We start from the raw sequence: 20,881 nt of genomic DNA on the forward strand, positions 1-20,881 counted from the left end.
ACATGGTGCCTGGCATAAGCACCGACTGGAGCACCCATGGGGAAAAAATAGTGGGTATTGAGCACCCACCAGCAGCCCCCATCAGTATTTCCCTCTCCCCCTAGTGCCTCCTGCCTGCCAGCGGGCCCAGCTGATCAGCACCCATGCTGCCCATCCTTGCCGCCTGTCCATCACGATCAGCTGTTTTGCGACTTGCAGGAGGCTCTGGGAGGAGAGGAGAGGAGCGAGGATGTAGCACACTCAGGGGAGGGGGTGAAATGGGGCAGGAAAACGCAGAGCAAGAGTAGAAAGGGGGTGGCCTTAAGGGAAGGGATGGTGTGGGGGCTGGGTCTGGGGCAGAGCCAGGGTTTGAGCACCCCCTGGCACAATGAAAAGTCGAGGCCTGTGGTGCATGGCATTTTATCCCCCCTACTATTTCTTTGCTTTTATAGTTTGTTTCATTTGAGAATTAATCAGACTTAAGAGTGAAACATAAGCTTGCACATATATTTTGGGTCTCTGTACTTAAAAAATACCAATTTCTGATATCAAATATTTGTATTTCATTTTATATTTGAATATTATATACTGTGCATTTCTTTCCCACCTTATTTCCATTTGTGAGAAAATGTGTGCAATCCCTCTATCCCTTATTTAAATATTCATCTAATTTCTCTTTAATTTAATAATACTGTATCTAATATCCTACTGTTACGATTTTGGTTCTTTGTTTAGTTGCTCCACTAATATAAGCTAATATTTGCTCTCATTTTTACTGCTTGTTTTAATTAAAATATAAAGAAGTTCCTTGGTTGTTGCTGACTTGTGTAACTGTTAATCATCTTTGTTTGCTCAAACTTCAGAAACCCTGTTCCATAGAGCAGATTTTAGATAACCAGAAATATTCATTACCACAGGTAAATTTGAGTGATAGTTCCCTACTACTGACTGGAAAATATTAGTAGTATTGCCTCATCACTAAGTCAAAAAAGCAAAACAAAACACTTCCGTCTTGCATCAGTGTCATATTGTTCTCAATTGTTCCCTCTAGTAAATAAAGATTCAGTGAGATAGTCAAATTAAATGACTTATCTACAATATACACAATTATTCAGTGGCTATTTAAACTTGAAGAAAAGGTGAGCATTGAAGTGCAGCCCGAGTACCTAATGCTTCTGGCATTTTACATTTAATTAAATCAAGTATTTTGTTACAGAAGTGGTCATGCTAATGAATACATTTGAAGTAAGTATCCAATAATTTGTATGTGTATGTGTGTTGTTGTAGGATTGCTGTGTAGGGTCCTATAAAGTTTTTTTTACAGGCATACCAGAACTTTGCATGCATTTTGCTTTTCATTGAGGTGTTTAAGAAAAGGTAATGAAATGTGCATGCCCTTAACATACAGAATTAATAGGTTCTCTTCTAACATACTTTTAACTATCATGCTGTCTTTCCTTGTTTCCCCATATTTTTTCCTTGCCTTCCCCCATCATGCAGTGGTGATAGCAGATTTACAGAACATATGGGTGAATCATTCCTTTGACATACAGGTGTGGTGCAAAGACCTCGACTGGCATCTTCTTTGGCTGTGAGCTGGTGAACTGGCTTATCCAAGTTGGCCTTGCTTCTGACCGTGGTGAAGCTGTGATGTACGGAGACAGACTGGCAAAAGGAGGAGTCATCCAGCATATTACCAACGAATTTGAATTTCAGGATGAGTACTTGTACTACCGTTTTATTCGTAAGAGATCCACAGTGACCAAAAGCCACTAAATTGGGCCCACTGAAGTCTAAAGCATTTTTTTCTTATGCAAATCATTGAATTGGGTGTTTCTCACTTGTAATGCAGATGAAATCTGGTGGTTCTTGTTCCACCTAAAGAAAATTTGTAGTAAATGGCCTGCTTTGAATGCTTACTAATGAAAAAATCTTTTATTTAATTATTTTAAGTAATGTAACTGGAAAACAAAGTAAGACGCTCACAGTTCAGTGATTTTTTCAATTTGAACGTAAGCAATATAAACCGATTCCTCAACCCCAATAAAACTGCACTTAGCTGCTGATGGCACGTAAAAAACTTTAAAACATTCTATATTAAGAATATTTCCCTCTCCTGGTGAAATCCTGAGCTCCCATTTAAGTTAAATGAGAGTTTTTCCTTTGACTTAATGGGACCACGATTCTCCCCTGCCACCCCTGTTACTTAGGACCCTTGCATAAAACCAGGAACTTTATGTTCATGGTTTTACCTCTCAGTTTATGCTGCTTATTCCTCCCTTGAAGAGACAGTCCTCTGTTTGTGGTGATGATAATTGCTGTGAAGATGATCACAATGTCAAGGAATTAGAACTGAGAAATGAGCAGATGAACAATTAACAAAGATCCTGGTTTTATACAAGTTTACCAAGTCTTAAAGAGATGTTTTTAATAAAACAAACAAACCAAACAAAACCCTAGAAACATCACAGAATATAATGAATTCTAAGTAGTTTGTTTTCCAAAGATTTTCTCTTAGGTGTTAGTAACTCTGCAAAGACAGAGTAATTAGCAAATAACACCTTCATCTTCAAACCCTAGAAGCAATTGCTACTCTTGGTGGGGTGGTAGATATTTAGTACCTCTCCAAATCAAACCCAAAACTTTGAACAAAGCATAAAACCTCTGAACTAGGTGTAATGTCTTTAAAATGCATGATCCAAAGAATCCTTGTTAAACTTCTGAATTTGGTTTTAGAATATCTAAGTATCTGAAAATTGTCTTTATCAGAGCTTTATTTCTTGGATACAAGATAATCAAATTCTAGTAAACCCCAGTAACCTCCCTAAAATGTTCAAATAGTTACTTGAATACTGTATGTTATATTCATATCTAACTTGAATGTACTGAAAGAGAGTTTGAGTCCATGTTATCTATAATAATTTGAAATGGCTAAAGCAGAACCCTGGAGTATGGAATAGCCCTTTTTACTGCCCTTTTAAAACTGCAACAAGAGCGCTAAATTGTTGCCATAAAATTTCTAATCACTAGTGTAATTGAAAAAACCAGAACAAAATCCTGCTTTGTTTCCTTATCTGGAGTAGCTGCATGTATAGAGCAATTTCCCTCAGCTCCCCACACCCTCCTTTTTTTTTAAAGACACAGATTTTACTTTTTATGTGGCCATTATCTGCTAGTAGTAAGAATAAAGTCGTTTTAACAGGATAAACCACAATACAAGGAGAAGTGACTTTACAGTAGCTACAATGTGGATGTTGCACCACATGCATGCAAGACTGACACTGAGAAAGCAATTCCTTTTTGCTGTCAAATATATAGTCTTATTGCACGTTAGTCTGCCGTGTGCATTGATGCAGACAGTGTCCTACTGTATGCTATACAAACTGATATTTTCTTTTTCCACAACAAAGAAACTGACATTTGTAACAGGCGGTGGATTAGCATAATCCGTGAGTGAAATGGATGGCATGTTTGTTACACTGCAACAGCTGAAAACAGCTGTGTCAAGCTATTTTGGATGAATTATAGATGTGTGTGTGTGTTAAGAGTAGAAGCAGTAAATATCTATGGCTTCTGAATGTTGCTACTTATCAATAAATCTATAGTTATTTTAAATTGTGGTTCTGATTTTTTATGTATTGTAATTTCATGGGTTACCTCAAGAGGGCAAACACTATAGGAAATACTTTTCTCTCTTTGTGAGGGACTTCTCTTCCTAACACTAGAGCCTTGAGAATCTTAATTTTTGCCATCTTTTAGTTCCCCCAATGCTGCACTTTAATTGGCTGGAGGGCTTGCTGTTGACTGTTGAAAGAAAACAATTAAGTGGAGACTATTGTTCTGTTCTCCTACCTGAGTTAATGAAGCGGCCAATCTAGCTGTGAAATATTTTAAGTGACTGAAGTCCTGTTAATTGGCTTCCTAAATTTGGTGAGTTCTCCATTCAAGAAATTGGCTTGTTAAAGTACCGAATATGCCCATTATCAGCTTAATAACATGGCATCTGTTGTACTCTTTTGTATTTAAGGTTAGTTAATTATGGGTGAACATCAGCTTTGGCAGTATAATTTGGCAGAAGTTTGTCCAAATTGCAGAAGGATAATTCAAATACTCTATAGAATGAAGCACTGAGCTCTAAATTTTTCTTTGCATCTGAAGAAGTAAGGTTCTTTTACCCACGAAAGCTTATGCCCAAATAAATGTTAGTCTTTAATGTGCCACTGGACTCCTTGTTGTTTTTGTGGATACAGACTAACACAGCTACCCCGATAGCTAACTTTTTCTTGTATGTTTCTAGCCCTTTCCAAAGGAAGCAGTGGAGAAATAGGGCATTTGTATTAGGTTTCACAATAGAAAAATATTAGATAATGTTTTTCAGTGAATCGTTTGTAAATAATCTTCCTCCTCTAATGTTTGAAAGTTGGGGGGGGGGTCTCTAAACAAAGTATGTGCAGAGGTTGCCCTCTAGTGGACACTTTAGCTTTCAGTTTAATATAGTTCCTTCTCTCCTTCCCTTATATTTTGGCCAGAGTCTTGTCTGAAAACTAAATGCCAGGGTGCATGACAGAAAAATACAGTAATATCCATCAGTTCACCCACTCCAGAATCTCGCACACCATCTACACTACATATCACTTTAGCCCAGGAAAGGGAAAGCGTTATAGAAACTACAGGGGAATAGCCAAAATGTCACTGCCATGTTGGAATCTAGGCTGCACACATAACGGGACATCCCCACTCATTATGAGCAGGTAGTAAGGTAGTCCAGTTTATGACTTGGCCTAATGTAGTGATGAATCAAGCACTATCATGTGGAAAAGTACAGTTCTTACTTCACAATCCTACCCACCACAGTCTTGGTGACTAAGGCTTGAGCTAAGTTCTGACCCAACAGCTTCTTTCACTACCTGAGTTTTAACATCAAGCTGTCCATTTGAGTGCCTTTCTGGAAGGTGTTACAAGATCACCGCCAAGTGGTATGACTGCCAAATGGCTTGCTGTCGAAAACACATTCTGTAGGAGCTGAGATGGAACTTAGCAAATCACTTGATTCAAAAATATCCTTTTGACAGTTTATGACCATTCTTTGTTTTACTGAACCTTCAGGAAATCTTGGGGGGGGGGGGCTAAGTGTTTGCTAGCACAGACACAGAAGAGTCACGGTCACCTTACTCAAACTTCTATAGAAAATGTTTTACCTACTGGCATTATTTGTAACGCCTCTGATCACTAAACCTAAAAGTCTGCATGTAAAACTTATCTTTTCAGTTTGCTTTGTATACTCCACTCAGTTTCAATTTCATCTTTTGTTTGTGGGCTCTTTCACATATGATGGAAAGGATACAGTTTACAAAAGAGTAACCCTGGATTTGTAAAACTACAAATCATCAAGGTGTCTAAATGTATTAGGTGGAATATCTGATATAACTTAGTTCTTGAAATGGACTACATAAAGATGACTATCACTTTGATGGGGGCAGGGGTGATACACAGTTGCTAGAATTCTGTAGCTCTTTGTATAACAACTACATACTGGATTCTTGATTTCATATAAAAAGGTGAGGACTCTGTCTACACTGCTAAGTTTTTTCAACAAAAGGCAATTCAGAAGGCCTTGAAGTAAGTGTGTGTGTGTGTGTGTGTGTGTGTGTGTGTGTGTGTGTGTGTGTGTGTGTGTACGTACGTACGTACGTACGTACGTACGTACGTACGTACGTACGTACGTACGTACACCAAAGAGGGAACAAGGGTAAGATGATGCACCCAATACTTCATTCTGTTAACATTACTAATGTGTGATAAAACAAACCAGTATAGAGACATTGGAGGGAGAGGTAACCTACTTTCAGGACCGGTATGCATTGTACATCGGAAGTAGCCCCTACACAGAGAAGCATCTACAAAGCTATTGTAAGGCTTTCTGGAGGCTCTGTCATAGCTAGAATCGTGATCACAATTTTAAACCGTATATTTAATTTTTAGGATTATAAAAAGTGTGTTGATCACTTCCAAAAGCTTCTTGCCATGGAAGTGGTGTTATTTCAAATACTTTACATTATGGGGGAAGGTTGAAGAGCCCCCCCACTTGGCAGGTGGTATTCACAGTAGCTGTGGGATACGAGGGTTTCCTCTGCTTGGATTTTTCATGCCTCTGCTAGGGGGTGTTCCTCCTAACACAAAGAAATATTACAAGAATGTTTTCTCACAGTATTTTGCTGACTAAAGTAGGTATTTGTTGCTAAATAATCAGATGTTAGTCTATCTCTATACAATTTTAATATATATGAATAATTGCAATTGAAAGTGTGGCCTGCACTCTATTTCTATTACACAGGCTTAGTTATAGGCACAGAAAAGCAACAGTTTTAAATGGAGAAAATATACAAATAGGTAAAGTTCTTCAAATTTATCCAGGAAAACTGGTGTTTTTTTTTTAATTCTTGTATAAATTTATCTGATATCTGTGCTAATACTGATTGCAGTTACTAACCAGTTACAGAACATTTAAACTGATTTTTAGTATGCCAGTAATATCACCAGTTATTTTATACATTCTATACTTCAGATTCTTTTAAGTACTTTCTCCTTTACAAGTCTACCATACCTTTTGCTTGATTCTGTATGAATGAAGTCAGAATCCTGCATCTGTACTTCCAGTCTCTTGCCAAGAATATGAAGGTAATGTTACAAATTCATCATGACTTTAATACAGAATCAAGGATTTAGCTTTGTTGAAATAAGACTTTAATAAATTAGCAGCTTTAGCAAGACAAGTTACAAATAACAAGGTGTTCATCTAAAGAAGAAAAGTTTGAAGAATCTCTATTTAAAACTGTCATGCTGTAAGAGTATGCACACTTCAGCTCTTTAAATACTCAGACCTATTATTCATTGTTCTTGTTAAATAGGCAATGATTCAGTAAAGATTATGAAAAACAATCCAGCGCTGTCTTGAAAAGTGCACTAGCAAAATTCATTTCAAAGTAATCATAGAGTAGTACATAAAACCAAAACACTTCTTTCTAAATAAAGGTTAGCAAATGTATAAGGATGTTAAAGCTTAAATGTTTTGTGGTAACTGGCAGGAAATTTTGTATTGCTAAGATACCAAACACTCATTACCTTAAAGCAACTTGAAAGTCTAAGCTATATTAACATATTTCAGTACAACTTACTTATTGTCAAGTTGAAGCTGTAATTTGGTTTTAAAATGGCAGATTACTTTAGACAGACACATACTCAATGTGTTAATTTGAAGGTTAACTTGTCATCCATAATTGTGGAAGTGGCAATGCAACTGTAAAGTACATGTATCCTATTAGAGTCATACTAGATTGAGCTATAGTCTATCCTAGTGTACAACTGTCATGAAAACTTATTGCTGACAAGTAAAATATTTTTCTTAGTGTGGCAACTGTACAACTGGAGGATTATTAACAGAGTTAAAATAAGTATTGGTGCTGCGACATTTGTTCTGCAGGGAATAAAATAATCTCAAAGGATAATGATGCGTAATAGTGGCTTCTCCATTTTAGAGAGTCCTCACTTGTCCATTTTAATTCAGACAGTGAAATTATGCTGTGATGACCAACTTGAGTAACACTTCTTGAATATAAAATCTACATGCATATTCACAGAGTGAGTTATTCAAATCAAAGATGCACCGAATTAAAATCTTAATCATACAATAACCAAGCATTTCAATACCTACTATTTAGTTGTTAATCAAGTTGCTTCTAACTGGAATGTCAGCTAGTTGTCATTCTTTAGCCAAGTGTCATTTAAAGGCAAAACTATTCCCTACCTTTGAAAATCTTTCTTGTTTGATCATTATCACAAGCCTGTTGGCCAGCATGTATAAGATGCTAAATGCCTAATAATCAATGAAAAATTACTTTTGGAAAATAAGATTTGATCTCTAGAGCTATACAACTACAAGGGATGATCATCACCAAGACCAAACTCCCCTGTATTTGATTTATACTCTTAGGCAATATGTGTTGATTTCCTCTTCCACACACTGTGAAAAAAGGTTAACAGCTTGGTTAACATCAAGACATTGATTTTGCAGGATTGATTCCATCTTGTTAATTTTCTCTTTCTCCAACTTCCGTATCTGTTCCAGCATCTCTTTACCCTTTTCCTACAAAAACAAAAAAATATATTTCCCAATGAAACTCTAACAGCACTGTACAGTTTAAAACAAAGTCTTGCTATAGTCAATCATCTTCCTACTTAGGCTCTTGTACCTGTGCCCGTAACAACAATCAATGCTGTCCAGTTTGTCTAGGTTACATAGTGTTCTTGCTCAGGTGCGCTGTCCCTCATACAGTATTTTGTCCCATCTACCTACAACTTGCAAACTTTTAGTGTGAGGTGCTGGAATGGTAAAAATAAAAGGTTCTTCAGTGCTTTCAGCAGCAAAACTTAATTGTGCAGAAGTGCCTTTTTAGAAATGGGGGGGGGGGGGTATTTAGATTCTGAATAGCCCTGTCTTTGGATGGCATCCATTTTTGGACTGAAAGTTTAAATAAATTCTAGGCTCTACTTCAACAAAACCAGTGACCTTTTAGAAGTCAGCAACTAGCCTTCTTGCTCCACAAAAAATAGGCAATTATGCTGATGAGGAAAACGGGGCCTGTAATTCTCTAAGGTGGTAACAAAAAGGAAATGGGGCTTGTGTCACATCATATAATCTTGAGCTGCCCTGAGCAGCCTTAAACAAAACAGTGATAAAAGCCTGAGCCCCCCGTAGGCTGCAGCCTTGCCCATTGCTGTCATCAGCTTATCTGTGCTGATGGAAATTAGGGCTCCCGCTACTCCTAATGTAAATATAGTCACAGTGTGGCAGAGCTGTACGTTGTACTAATGCAGTAAGCATGCTTTGATATCCTCATCTGTGGCTGGTGTGCTTACTGCTCCGCTGCTTCAAGTTTCTTGTGAGGATGTATTAGTGGGACGGTGTCACCAGGAGCTACAACTGGAGCCTGACTAAAGATGGTATGAAAAGGAAGGGAAGACAACTGGATTTAGGAGTTAAAAACAGCAGAGAGAGGAAACAGAAGAGTCAGGAAATCTAGAAAAATGATTGGCTTGATGCCACATCCTTGGCAATTAGACCAAAAGAGCTGGCAGGAGTGATAGGGAGGGCCCAGCCAGAGAGAAGCCAATCACACTATTCTTGGTAATAAATACTCCAGGATTTCTGTATTTAGCATCTATTTTCCAATAATACTTGGTGAAAACCAGAGGTCCCCATCTCCCTCAGAGTCAAAACATCCCATAATATTTATCCCTACTCCCCTTTCATCATTATAGTTTGAATTAGCTAAGGTAGCAACACCTGCAGTGTCTTCCCACAGCGGGGGCTGAACTAACTCATCGACCACCTATAACCCCAAAAATCATGTTCTCCCTCCCACTTACCCTGCTTTCAATGTGAGTGGGGTATTAGAAGATCAGTGGGACAGAGGAATGTGGTGCTTTCTAACCCTGTATTTACACAAAACTGGGGCTCCCTGCAGCTCCTCTCCACTCCCCCTTCACCCTCCATGTCCACTGTGGTACCTAGCTACAGCTTCTCCCATAATCTGCCTACATTGCTGCAGTTGCAATTTTAAAGCCCCCTTCCCACCCATCTACCTGCTGCTGCTCCCATATACACTGCTTCAAAGAGTGCACCAACCCCTAGTGTACTTTAGACCTGGCCCTATTGGTTACAGGGCTTTATACTGAAATCCTTCTGGTGAGTCTACGCAGACTCCAAACCTCAGCCTTTTTGTAACTGGTGATCCTCATACTGGCCTACATACACCATTGGTCACAGCAACTTAAGAAGAATGCACTAATATTTATTACAGCAAGTCCTTGGTACCACTAGCTAATTTAAATTAAAATCCTCATAATTCAACATGCAATCTGGAGCTCAGGCACTACCATCGCAAGCTATTATGATATTAACTCAAAACAGTGCTGAGCACATTGATGCACTTAATCAGTGGTATCCAACGTGGGGCACTGAAGGGAGACTTACAAAGAAAAGTCTGTGACTTTTAAACTGAAGTGTTTGAATCAATCCTGTCACTACAAGGAAGTGATAATGGGCACCCCAACCTCTCCCTTTAGACCCAAGAGCAGCAATTGTGATGGCTGGGAGTGCTCTGACCAGGGCCATTCCTTCCGTGCTGGGGCTGTTGAGTAGTACCAAGGTCTGGCTGGTGCAATTACAGGAGATGGAAAGAGTAGTCTGGTCTGCTCCATTTCAGGCTTTGGGAACCTTAGGCTGAGCAGGACAGACGTTTGACTGACCATGCCAGAGCCTAGGGAAATAGTTGAAGGATTGATGGCTTCTGGGCATTTCTGTAATGTGTACATACTCGAGGCTGAACAGATTGCACACAAGTGCACTACATAAATATTCTTTACCATCCAACAAACTGGAGCATTAAATAGTATCACATCTGCAAACCACGAGTGGAGTGAATTACCCAAATCACCACCTTGCAGTGAAACTGAATGTACCTTGAAGGTTTCCATAACCACAGCAGCACTTTCATGTTGCTTATAGAGTTCATGTCTTCGATCTGGCTTAGTCAGAAATCGTGGTTTCTTCTTCACTGGATCATCATGACCAAATGTTGGTGAACTGGTTTTTAGTAACTGAGTAATATTTGGCACAAAAATAAAAGGCTTAAAAACAGACCTAGAGAGAGGAAACAGAACACAGATCCTTAATTGATATAGTTTTATTAAAAGTACCAAGCAGAAGTCAATGCCTCATTGTATTTTCCTTCCATTTATCCCCTCTACTTCCACTGGAGAAAGGTATCAAATAACTCTTAGCCTTGTTGTAATTACTCAGATAAAATGTGTATGATGTCTCCCCACATTTACATCAATGTTATGTATGTATGTAAAGGGGTAATGAACCCCTAAATTATGACTTATGCATTTGGCTCTCACTACATTTTGGGACTTGTTTTAAAATAATAAAAAAATGAAGCTAATAAGCAAATAAACGACACCATCTTATAACTTAGAAAACATTTGCTAACTTTTCATTTTAATTAGTTATTGCATCACCTGTCAGGGTCTGGAGTTCCCGTAAAGAAATGAATACAAGGGAGATTAGGCTCCTGAGGTAGGATAGAGACCATACTTCCAGTTGTCATAAATCCTCCTTCCATATTAATGCCACTCTCTTTATCCCGAAGAATTTCCATCATTGTTTCAGAAGTTATATTGCCTGTTTAAAATACAAAACAATGAATTTACATACAAGACTAGTAGCAACTAAATATCAGCTACACTAGAACTGCCTGCTTTACTCCTCACATTTTTCAAAGATAATGTTCATGTTAATATGCTATGTTGGCAAAAAGGCGAACTGGTGCAAAACAAGGGATATCAAGACTAGTTTCTTACATGGTAGTTAAAAACATGAAAGAGACACTTTAGCTCTGTCATAAAAGCAATCAATCCTTCAGCCCACATACATACTGGAATAAGCCACATGTTTAAAATAGCAAATAAGATTACTGTTTTATTTTTATCTTTTCTGATAAGGAAATGACAATGAGATATTGCAATTATGACTCAAGTGCTATAACAAATGTATTTTGGACTTCCAAAGTGTATGATAAATAATAAGCCTAGCAAATAGTTCAGATAAAATAACTTTTCAGATGAAAATTCATAGTTCAAGATTAAAGACTAAACTTCCTAAATGCTGTGTGGGAGTTAAGCAGACAAATCACAGTATTGCTTACTGGTATTATCTGTGTACAAATCCCACTAGACAGCTTTGAAAATGTAAAACTAATGACAACTTTATGTGGATTTCCTGTGCACTTCTTTGAAAACGCACCTTGAAGAGATTAGACTATTACTATTTTACTTCCCAGGTAATTTATATTTCAAGATAACCCGCTGAAATGATGCAGTAGAGAACAATCAGTTTTATATCTTGAATGGAATGGAACCACACTAACGTACCCACATGTGATACTGATCAGCAAGCACCAAACTAAATAAGGCAAACTTGAGTTCAGCATCCTTGTGAAAATAGTTTTCTTTCTGAGATGGGGTGAATGGAACCCCTTCATTGGTATAGGCTATTCTTGTGAAAATTCTAAAAGTAAATTATTTTAAAGTAGATAGTGTTCAAATGCTGTCTCTGTTTTGTATATATACTGTAGTGGTTTATGTGAATGCCTAGTGATGTACTGCCAATATTTTAACAAGGGCATCTACAGACATTTTTTCTCCAAATCTGGTATTACAGGTGAACAAGTGCTTATATAAAAGAGAGAAACAGCTAATCTATTCATTTGTTTTTCCATTTTAAAGGGATATTGGCAACTTGACACTTCCTACACTTGCTATGTTTCCCTCATACCATCTCTCAGTGGATTAGGATTTCTAGTTTCTAAGAAAAGACTGCTGCTCAGTGAGAAAACTTAAGTTAACTTGTCCAAGTTTCCTTTATATGATGCAAGTTGCAACCCATGCGGCGCTTCAAGAATTGCACATGGTTAATTAACCATGTGCACTCTTCTCCAGTGTATGGGCACAACGGGCTGGAGGAAGCCAGCAGGAGGAATTCATCACAGTAAACCAGACAGGCAAATGAAGGACACTAAAGAGAGGAGGCAGTTTTCATATTTGGTCAAGGTCAGTCATTGCAAACCAAGACTAAGTGCAGGTCAGCAGCTTGTCCAGCAGGCACTATGTATTACATTTTTCTTGTCTAGATCAGGTTTTTGATTCTCCTAGGTTCCCCATATAGTCTCTGAGTAGCTACTTTACAAATATAAATATCATAGCTATTTTAAAAGTTTCTCCACCCACCAAAGATCAGTAGACTGGAAGACTTTTTTTTTAAGCTATTGGGAGAAAAAGCTTGGAAGAGTAGAGTATGATAACTATGCCTTTGTTGCTGCTCTAAATTAAATCACTTTCAAGGCATGGATTTAAAAAAAAATCTAAAGGAAATGAAACTATATCAGGCTGATCACCTAGGGTGATTTAAAAATGGCTGACATGAATACCTGAAAATGGGGATTTAGGTGAAAATGCTGATAGAACCTTAACACTGCTATAATACAGGTATTAAGTATTCAGAACCTGCAGTTCCCAAAATGGATGCAAGATTTATATGATCACCAGAGTAAGCTATCTATAGATAATTCCCTAGCACGCAGTGAATAAGTGCTAAAGCTGGGGTGACAGGCCTCAAAAAAACAAAAAGCACCCAGGGATGGAATTTGATTTCCGTTTAATCATTTCAAATGCAACAGTGAATACAAATGCTATTTTGACGTATATGTAACACAGTTAAAAGCTGCCACATAGAAGCAGTTGGAAGAGAAGTAGTAGTTTCTCTCTGCATAAATGTGAAAAAAGTTATGTTAATAAGTCAGTAATTAAGAATTCCCTCTGATAGTGCTGTAAATTCCTTTATCCTGTGTCCAGACAGGGTGTTTTACTAGACTATATAATTTTAACAGTAACATTTTTTAAATTATGTTTTTAATATGAGAATCTTGAAGTCCAACAAAAAAAAAAAGTTAGATTAGGCAGAATGTCTTCATATTCATATGAAAATAGTGTTCAGAGGTGGGTTCAGTTAGGCACTGTACTAATAGAGGCCTGCTGCAAAGCTTTCCCAAGCTTGTATGGGTGGCAGTGAATTTTTGGAAGTCTTTTTTTCTGGCAAGTAGGTGGATGGAAAATAACCCACCTGCCTGAGCCCGGAACCCCTTCCAATACCCTGAACTCCTCATTTCTAGACCCACCCCAGAGCCTCCACCCCCAGCCAGAGCCCTTGCCCTCTCCCATACCCCAAACCCAATTTCGTGTGCATTCATGGCCCGCCATACAATTTCCATACCTAGATACGGCCAAAAAGTTTGCTCAGCCCTGGCCTATAGGTACGGCTGCAGTATTAAATATTTAATATATAAAATTTGTTTATGATTTCTCTCCACCCAATTGAGAAAGATGCAAAAAATATTAGAAAACTTAAAAATAGTGAACAGCCCTTAAAAATCCAGTCACTCTAATATTGTCTTCAATTGAATTATTATTGAATTAATCCAGTGTATGTACTTACTACCACAGCAGACTTTTTAATCGCTTGAATTAAATGCACACACCATACTAAATACTTCATTTGATTTGCTATAGTCTAATAATAATGGGTACCTTTGTGTTTATTCAGTAGCTTATAGCCTTCACAGTATCTGCCCCTTGAAGTTGTCATTCTGGCAGTATTTACGTAGGAATATACAGCAGCAAAGTCAAATTCTTTTTCACCATCCCACCAGCCTTTGCTCCTAGCATAATCTCTCATTTTGGGATGTTCCCGATCGATCTTGGTTGTTATAGAGAGCTGATTGGAGATATTCCGCACACCCTCTGTTTATAAAATGGGGAAAGAGATCATTTAGTTTCCTTTATGCATTGATTTATCCAGTATTTTATTTGTTTACATTTAGCTTACTGAAACATATTTTATATTTAAAAGCTTTTTTGAAGTTCTCATGTAACCTGCTGAGTTCCCCTGCAGTCATAGGAATATTTTTGGCTTCTCTCTCCCTCTCATCACACATCCAGGCCATATCCAAATTCTGCTGCTGCTGCATCCTCTGCAGCTCTGATATTCACTTTTATTTCCATTCCCACAGCCAAGTGTTTTGTTCAGATCCTCGTTATATTCCAGCTCAACTACTATACTGGCCTCCCAAACAATTATCTTCTCTGCCCATCAATTTGATCCGCTCACTCCTCTTTGAATCCTTCCCGTGGCTCCATGTCTATTATCACATCAGTTTTTAAACATCTTGTCACTACCCTTAAAGCTCTACATAATTCTGCCAGTCTCTTGTCATGCTTTACATTGCCTATGTCCTCTCCTCCATCGGTGTTTGCTTTCACGGTCACATCTGTGGCCCCCTATATATGGTACAACCTCCCTGAGCTCATCCGTAAGCCCCATTCTGCCTACAATTAAGTCCCTTCTAAAGACCCATTTCTGCTATTGACATGAAAGCAGCGTGGCACACACATACCCAGAAGCTAGCTGGATCCCCCACATCCTAATGAAGCAGTTTGTATATGAAAAGTGGGGAATTACTAATGCTGTTGCAGAGGAATGATTTAAAACTCTAATGAAGAATGTTACCCATACCTTCTATTTTCTCTGCTGCCCAGTATTTTCCTGAAGTCTCCAGTACCCAAGCCTCCTTTCTATCAGCTATCAGAAAACTGTTATGGTAGGTAAATGCCATGTGACTCTCCATACAGTTTCCTCCTTGTCCATATTTTTCTAGCAAGTCAACCATGACAGTGAGGGCATTTTCAGCTGTATCTGCTCTTTCGAGTCCAAGTCTAAAACAAAATTAAGATGTTATCTCATGTATTTATCTTGTTTTAGAAGAATTCTTGAACATGATTAAAGTTGAATCTGAACAGTGAATACTGTGATGGGGTGTGGGTACCCTGTCCCTGTCTAAACCAGAAAGGGATCAGACCCTTTCACTGGGAAGAAAGGAGGAACCTACCTGAGCTCCTCGTTAAGCTGCTGGACTGTATATCTGATTGGCTGTGCCTCCTCCATGGGGGAGGATGCAATAAAATGGAAGTGTGCGAGGGAGGAAGAACTTTCACAGGAAGTGTCCTCATTCACCCCCCATTCCCAGGTGGGAATTACTGCCTGGTCTGAATTAAGAAAAAAGGGTTAAACTATTGGCAGAGACTTCTACCATAGTAAGACTAGTTTTGTTCTTAATTGCTTGTTTCTGGCCAACTAGAAATTGGCAAAAAAAGAAGCTGGACTTTTTTTGTTTTTGTACATTTGTTTTATTTGGGGATCTGTGGCCAAAACTGTGACAGAAAAAAAATTGGGGAAGAACATTACAAGGCATAACCCCAACCCCTCAAACTGCAATTGTGTGCTTGTGAGAATTTCAACTCATAATTATATATTTTAAAAAATTCTAGAAGTACTGATAGAACAATTTCTAATATCTTCATTTGCACATTCCACATTAATGCTTCAGCCATGTCAAAGATTCACAATGACTTTAACAGAAGTTGGAGCAGGCCTTTCTTCCTGGAAGTGTTCATGTTTTAACCAAGAACAGAACAGCAGAGAAGGCAGGGTCCTTGCCTTCAGAGATATGTTTGTTTCTATATAAAAACATGTATCTGGGTTATAACTTAAAACCAAATTCAACATAGTATATCTATCTAAATACAACTAGAGTATGTACCAACCTGAGGAGGTCCATGCCTAGGAGTGCTTCATTATCACAGACTTCTTCTCGTCCCCACACTGCTTCATTCCCAATGCAAACTCCATGTTCATTGGCTCCCATTTCTGCACCCCATATCCAAGATGGACGACTCAAAACAACCGCATACGTTTTTGCTGCTTGCTCAATTTCTATATAAGTGCACTGCAACATAAACCATGGCATGAGAAGTGTAATCAAAAATCAAAATGCTACTTAATGAATGCAGGGCCTGAAAGTTCTCATTCAGCTGATTTCCTTTGTGAGAGGAGCTTCCAACAATAACCAACAAAATCGTATCTTCTCCTTATCCCCGCTGGAGCTGGCCCTGCTTATCCCACAAAACCATAGAATAGTAAACTACCATTAAAAAACCCAAATTCAATAGAAATATATGTATATACTATGTAAGTGAAGTAGTATAATTAATAGAAACAAGCTCTCTTTAAGGGTTCTCCATTCCTAATTTGCATCGGAAGACAAAATAATATCTGGTTTCCTATTCAAATGATTAAAGGGATACCCGCACATACTTTAGATCCCCAAACTCCATCTATTTTAAAATAGTTCTCCAGTCAAGGTCATTGGTTGTTAAACACTGATAGGGAGGTAGTTAGCTACATATTTCAAAAGGCCCACAAACTCACTTCTATGCTGCAGCTAGATAAGAGTCTAGATTATCTGCTGTAGGAGATGTTGGGTATCTATAAATAAACTAACATGCTACTAACAATCTTCATCACAAAAGGCCAAGCATGACTTAGAATAGGACCCACAAAAAGTGGGTTTAGAGTGAGTTAAATAAAAGAGGGTCCTGAAAAGCAGAATCTGAAGGGGTGCACTGAGCTGACTCTCACTGCACTAAGTCAGCAGGTATTTCTGATGGAGGGTTCCGATCCTGCTGTGCTATTACACAGCAATACAAAACTTACACTCATAGGGCTTGTCTACATCAGAAAGTTGCAGCGCTGGTGAGGGAGTTACAGCGCTGCAACTTAGGAGGTGTACACATCTGCAGGGCACCACCAGCGCTGCAACTCCCTGTTTGCAGCGCTGGCCGTACTCCCGTTTTGTCTCGGGTGTAGAGGATCCAGCGCTGGTGATCCAGCGCTGGTAATCAAATATACACACTTACCAGCGCTTTTCTTGACCTCCGTGGAATAAGCAGGTATCCCAGCATACCTGAGGAAGCCTCTGGTAATCAAGCTGGTCTCCTTCCCCGGTTTGCTCTCGCGTTCCCCGAACCCCGAGCAAGCAGGTCTCCTTCCCTGCGGTTTGCAGGGGGGTTCGGGGAACGCGAGAGCAAACCGCGGCGAAGCTGGTCTCCTTCCCCGGTTTGCTCTCGCGTTCCCCGAACCCCCGAGCAAGCAGGTCTCCTTCCCCGCGGTTTGCTGGGTGGTTCGGGAACGCGAGAGCAAACCGGGAAAGGAGACCAGCTTTGCCGCGGTTTGCTCTCGCGTTCTCCGAACCACCCTGCAAACCGCAGGGAAGAAGACCTGCTTGCTCGGGGGTTCGGGGAACGCGAGAGCAAACCGCGGCGAAGCTGGTCTCCTTTCCCGGTTTGCTCTCGCGTTCCCCGAACCCCAAGCAAGCAGGTCTCCTTCCCCGCGGTTTGCTGGGTGGTTCCGGGAACGCGAGAGCAAACCGCGGCGAAGCTGGTCTCCTTTCTCGGTTTGCTCTCGCGTTCCCCGAACCCCGAGCAAGCAGGTCTCCTTCCCTGCGGTTTGCAGGGTGGTTCGGGAACGCGAGAGCAAACCGGGGAAGGAGACCAGCTTCGCCGCGGTTTGCTCTCGCGTTCCCCGAACAAGCAGGTCTTCTTCCCTGCGGTTTGCAGGGTGGTTCCGGAACGCGAGAGCAAACCGGGAAAGGAGACCAGCTTCGCCGCGGTTTGCTCTCGCGTTCCCCGAACCACCCTGCAAACCGCAGGGAAGGAGACCTGCTTGCTCGGGGTTCGGGGAACGAGAGAGCAAACCGGGAAAGGAGACCAGCTTCGCCGCGGTTTGCTCTCGCGTTCCCCGAACCTCCCTTGAAGCCGCCCAACAGCGCTGCAGTGTGGCCACATCTAACACCACTTGCAGCGCTGGTTGCTGTAAGTGTGGCCACTCTGCAGCGCTGGCCCTATACAGCTGTACTAATACAGCTGTAACAACCAGCGCTGCAAAATTTTAGATGTAGACATGGCCATAGACTCAGAGACTAGGACTGGAAGGGACCTCAAGAGGTCATCGAGTCCAGTCCCCTGCTCTCATGGCAGGACCACTATTTTACATCTTGTGCTTGGCGAAACATAGGAGATTTTTTTAAACTAATGTTTAATTCTTTACTATTTTTATTATATGGTGGACAAGCAGGGTTAATTTCTGTTCACGAGCACTTTGCTCTTACCTCAAGCTTGTCTCCAGCCTTATGAGAAGCAGCAGGGAAATAGACTATCTCTTGCACTTCATCACAGGGTCTATCTGAATTTTTTCCAAAAACAACCCGGCTGCCAGCTGTTGCTGGAGGCAGCGCCACAAATGTGTCACAGGAGCGCGGTTCAGTGGGTCTCGAAGCCATCCTCGAAATAAATAACAATAAAATTCAGAGGTGGGGGTGCTTCGCAGCCATGAACAGGAGCCGAGTGCAGTGAAGGTATTTCCCCGAGGGCTGGAGGCTATCACACCGCTAGCTGAACGACTGCTTTCTTCTGGCCGGGGTCCCCGAAACACAGACTAGAGACCCGCCTCTGGCCGAGAGCTGACGTGCGCAATGGCCCCCAGGGAGCCGCTCTCCTGCGGGAGCCGGGACTCCAGGCCCCGTGCCCGGCCCCCGCAGCGGGGCCCTTAGTGCAGCCCGAGCCCGTCTCGCTGCTCCCCTCAAGAGGGGGCGGGGAACCGGGATCCCGTGGGGGCCAGGCGCGCCCCGGGGCCGGCGGGGGGGGCGGGGGAATACAGGGATCCTGTAGGGACCCGGAACTGTCAGCGGGGGGAGGGGTGATCCCGGGAACTGGAGTTGGCGGGGGGGGGGGATGGGGATCGCGCGGGCGGGGCGGGGCTACGGGCTGTCAGGCCCGGGCAGGCTCCGCGCAGGTCTCACCTGGCGCACGCGGCCCGCTGCCCGACTCCGTGTGGGGGCAGGTGTCGCCGAGCCCCGCCCCCTGCCGGAAGCCCCGCCCCCTGCCCCGGAAGCTGGGGACCGGCCTGGCGCAGCAGAGCGACTTGAGCGAGTGGCCTGACCCGGGCCCAGCGCCGCCGCCGCCGCCATGGGGAAATCCTTCGCCAACTTCATGTGCAAGAAAGACTTTCACCCCGCCTCCAAATCCAACATCAAAAAGGTGAGCGAGCGGGGCCGGCGTCCCGCTGCATCCCCCCGATACCCCCGCGGCCGGAGACACTGACCTCCGGTACAGCCCCCCGACACCGCCCCGGCCACAGCCCCCTCCCCCGGTACAGCCCCCCGACACCGCCCCGGCCACAGCCCCCTCCCCCCGGTACGGCCCCCCGACACCGCCCCGGCCACAGCCCCCTCCCCCCGGAACGGCCCCCCGACACCGCCCCGGCCACAGCCCCCTCCCCCCGGAACGGCCCCCCGACACCGCCCCGGCCACAGCCCCCTCCCCCCGGAACGGCCCCCCGACACCGCCCCGGCCACAGCCCCCTCCCCCCGGAACGGCCCCCCGACACCGCCCCGGCCACAGCCCTCTCCCCCGGTACGGCCCCCCGACACCGCCCCGGCCACAGCCCCCTCCCCCGGTACGGCCCCCCGACACGGCCCCGGCCACAGCCCCCTCCCCCCGACACGGCCCCGGCCACAGCCCCCTCCCCCCGACACGGCCCCGGCCACAGCCCCCTCCCCCCGGTACGGCCCCCTCCCCCCGACACGGCCCCGACCACAGCCCCCTCCCCCCGGTACGGCCCCCTCCCCCCGACACCGCCCCGGCCACAGCCCCCTCCCCCCCGGCACCGCCCCGGCCACAGCCCCCTCCCCCCCGGCACGGCCCCCCCGACACCGCCCCCTCCCCCCCCGGCACGGCCCCCCGACACCGCCCCCTCCCCCCCGGCACGGCCCCCCGACACCGCCCCGGCCACGGCCCCCTCCCCCCGACACCGCCCCGGCCACGGCCCCCTCCCCCCGACACCGCCCCGGCCACGGCCCCCTCCCCCCGGTACGGCCCCCCGACACCGCCCCGGCCACAGCCCCCTCCTCCGGTACGGCCCCCCGACACCGCCCCGGCCGGAGACACTGACCTCCGGTACAGCCCCCCCGACACTGCCCCGGCCACAGCCCCCTCCTCCGGAACAGCCCCCCCCCCCGACACTGCCCCGGCCACAGCCCCCTCCTCCGGAACAGCCCCCCCCCCCCGACACTGCCGCGGCCTCAGCCCCATCCCCCGGAACAGCCCCCCCCCGACACTGCCCCGGCCACAGCCCCCTCCCCCCGGTACGGCCCCCCGACACCGCCCCGGCCACAGCCCCCTCCCCCCGGTACGGCCCCCCGACACCGCCCCGGCCACAGCCCCCTCCCCCCGGTACGGCCCCCCGACACCGCCCCGGCCACAGCCCCCGCCCCCGGTACGGCCCCCCGATACCCTCGCGGCCGGAGACACTGACTTCCGGTACGGCCCCCCG

At 43.5% G+C, this 20,881-nt stretch overlaps 3 protein-coding genes across 16 annotated transcripts in view; 2 read left to right on the forward strand and 1 right to left on the reverse strand.

Annotated features, from left to right (window-relative positions):
* The window catches only part of GPR155 (G protein-coupled receptor 155), a 51,672-nt gene extending 48,078 nt beyond the window's left edge, over positions 1-3,594 (forward strand). For 12 of the 13 annotated variants that reach the window (XM_050968998.1, XM_050968995.1, XM_050968994.1 and 9 more), the window contains one exon: positions 1,533-3,594. In XM_050968998.1, coding sequence (XP_050824955.1) covers positions 1,533-1,755 — 223 coding nt within the window. In that variant the 3' untranslated portion in view covers positions 1,756-3,594. Of the gene's footprint in view, positions 1-1,479 lie in introns of all 13 variants that reach the window. The other variant, XM_050969002.1, reaches the window with a different exon arrangement.
* A 2,644-nt stretch (positions 3,595-6,238) lies between these two features.
* SCRN3 (secernin 3) lies at positions 6,239-19,421 on the reverse strand. 2 transcript variants are annotated; one of them, XM_050969040.1, is made up of 8 exons: positions 19,350-19,421; positions 18,660-18,831; positions 16,258-16,439; positions 15,170-15,369; positions 14,185-14,397; positions 11,062-11,224; positions 10,501-10,681; positions 6,239-8,122 (listed from the first exon to the last, which is right to left on the reverse strand). In XM_050969040.1, exons 2-8 carry the CDS (start codon positions 18,828-18,830, stop codon positions 7,958-7,960), a joined length of 1,275 nt encoding a protein of 424 aa, XP_050824997.1. In that variant the 5' UTR covers position 18,831; positions 19,350-19,421; the 3' UTR covers positions 6,239-7,957. The 2 variants fall into 2 exon arrangements, with proteins under 2 accessions (XP_050824997.1, XP_050824999.1); XM_050969042.1 differs by lacking the exons at positions 18,660-18,831; positions 19,350-19,421 and adding an exon at positions 15,543-15,699 and having other exon boundaries at positions 16,258-16,353.
* Positions 19,422-19,426: 5 nt separating this feature from the next.
* Positions 19,427-20,881, forward strand: part of CIR1 (corepressor interacting with RBPJ, CIR1) — a 48,929-nt gene continuing 47,474 nt past the window's right edge. The window contains exon 1 of the mRNA XM_050969034.1: positions 19,427-19,587. Within this exon, the coding sequence (XP_050824991.1) occupies positions 19,516-19,587 (72 nt within the window). The 5' untranslated portion in view covers positions 19,427-19,515. The remainder of the gene's footprint in view (positions 19,588-20,881) is intronic.

Source organism: Gopherus flavomarginatus, chromosome 10 (genome assembly GCF_025201925.1).
Source record: "Gopherus flavomarginatus isolate rGopFla2 chromosome 10, rGopFla2.mat.asm, whole genome shotgun sequence".
NCBI lineage: Eukaryota > Metazoa > Chordata > Testudines > Testudinidae > Gopherus > Gopherus flavomarginatus.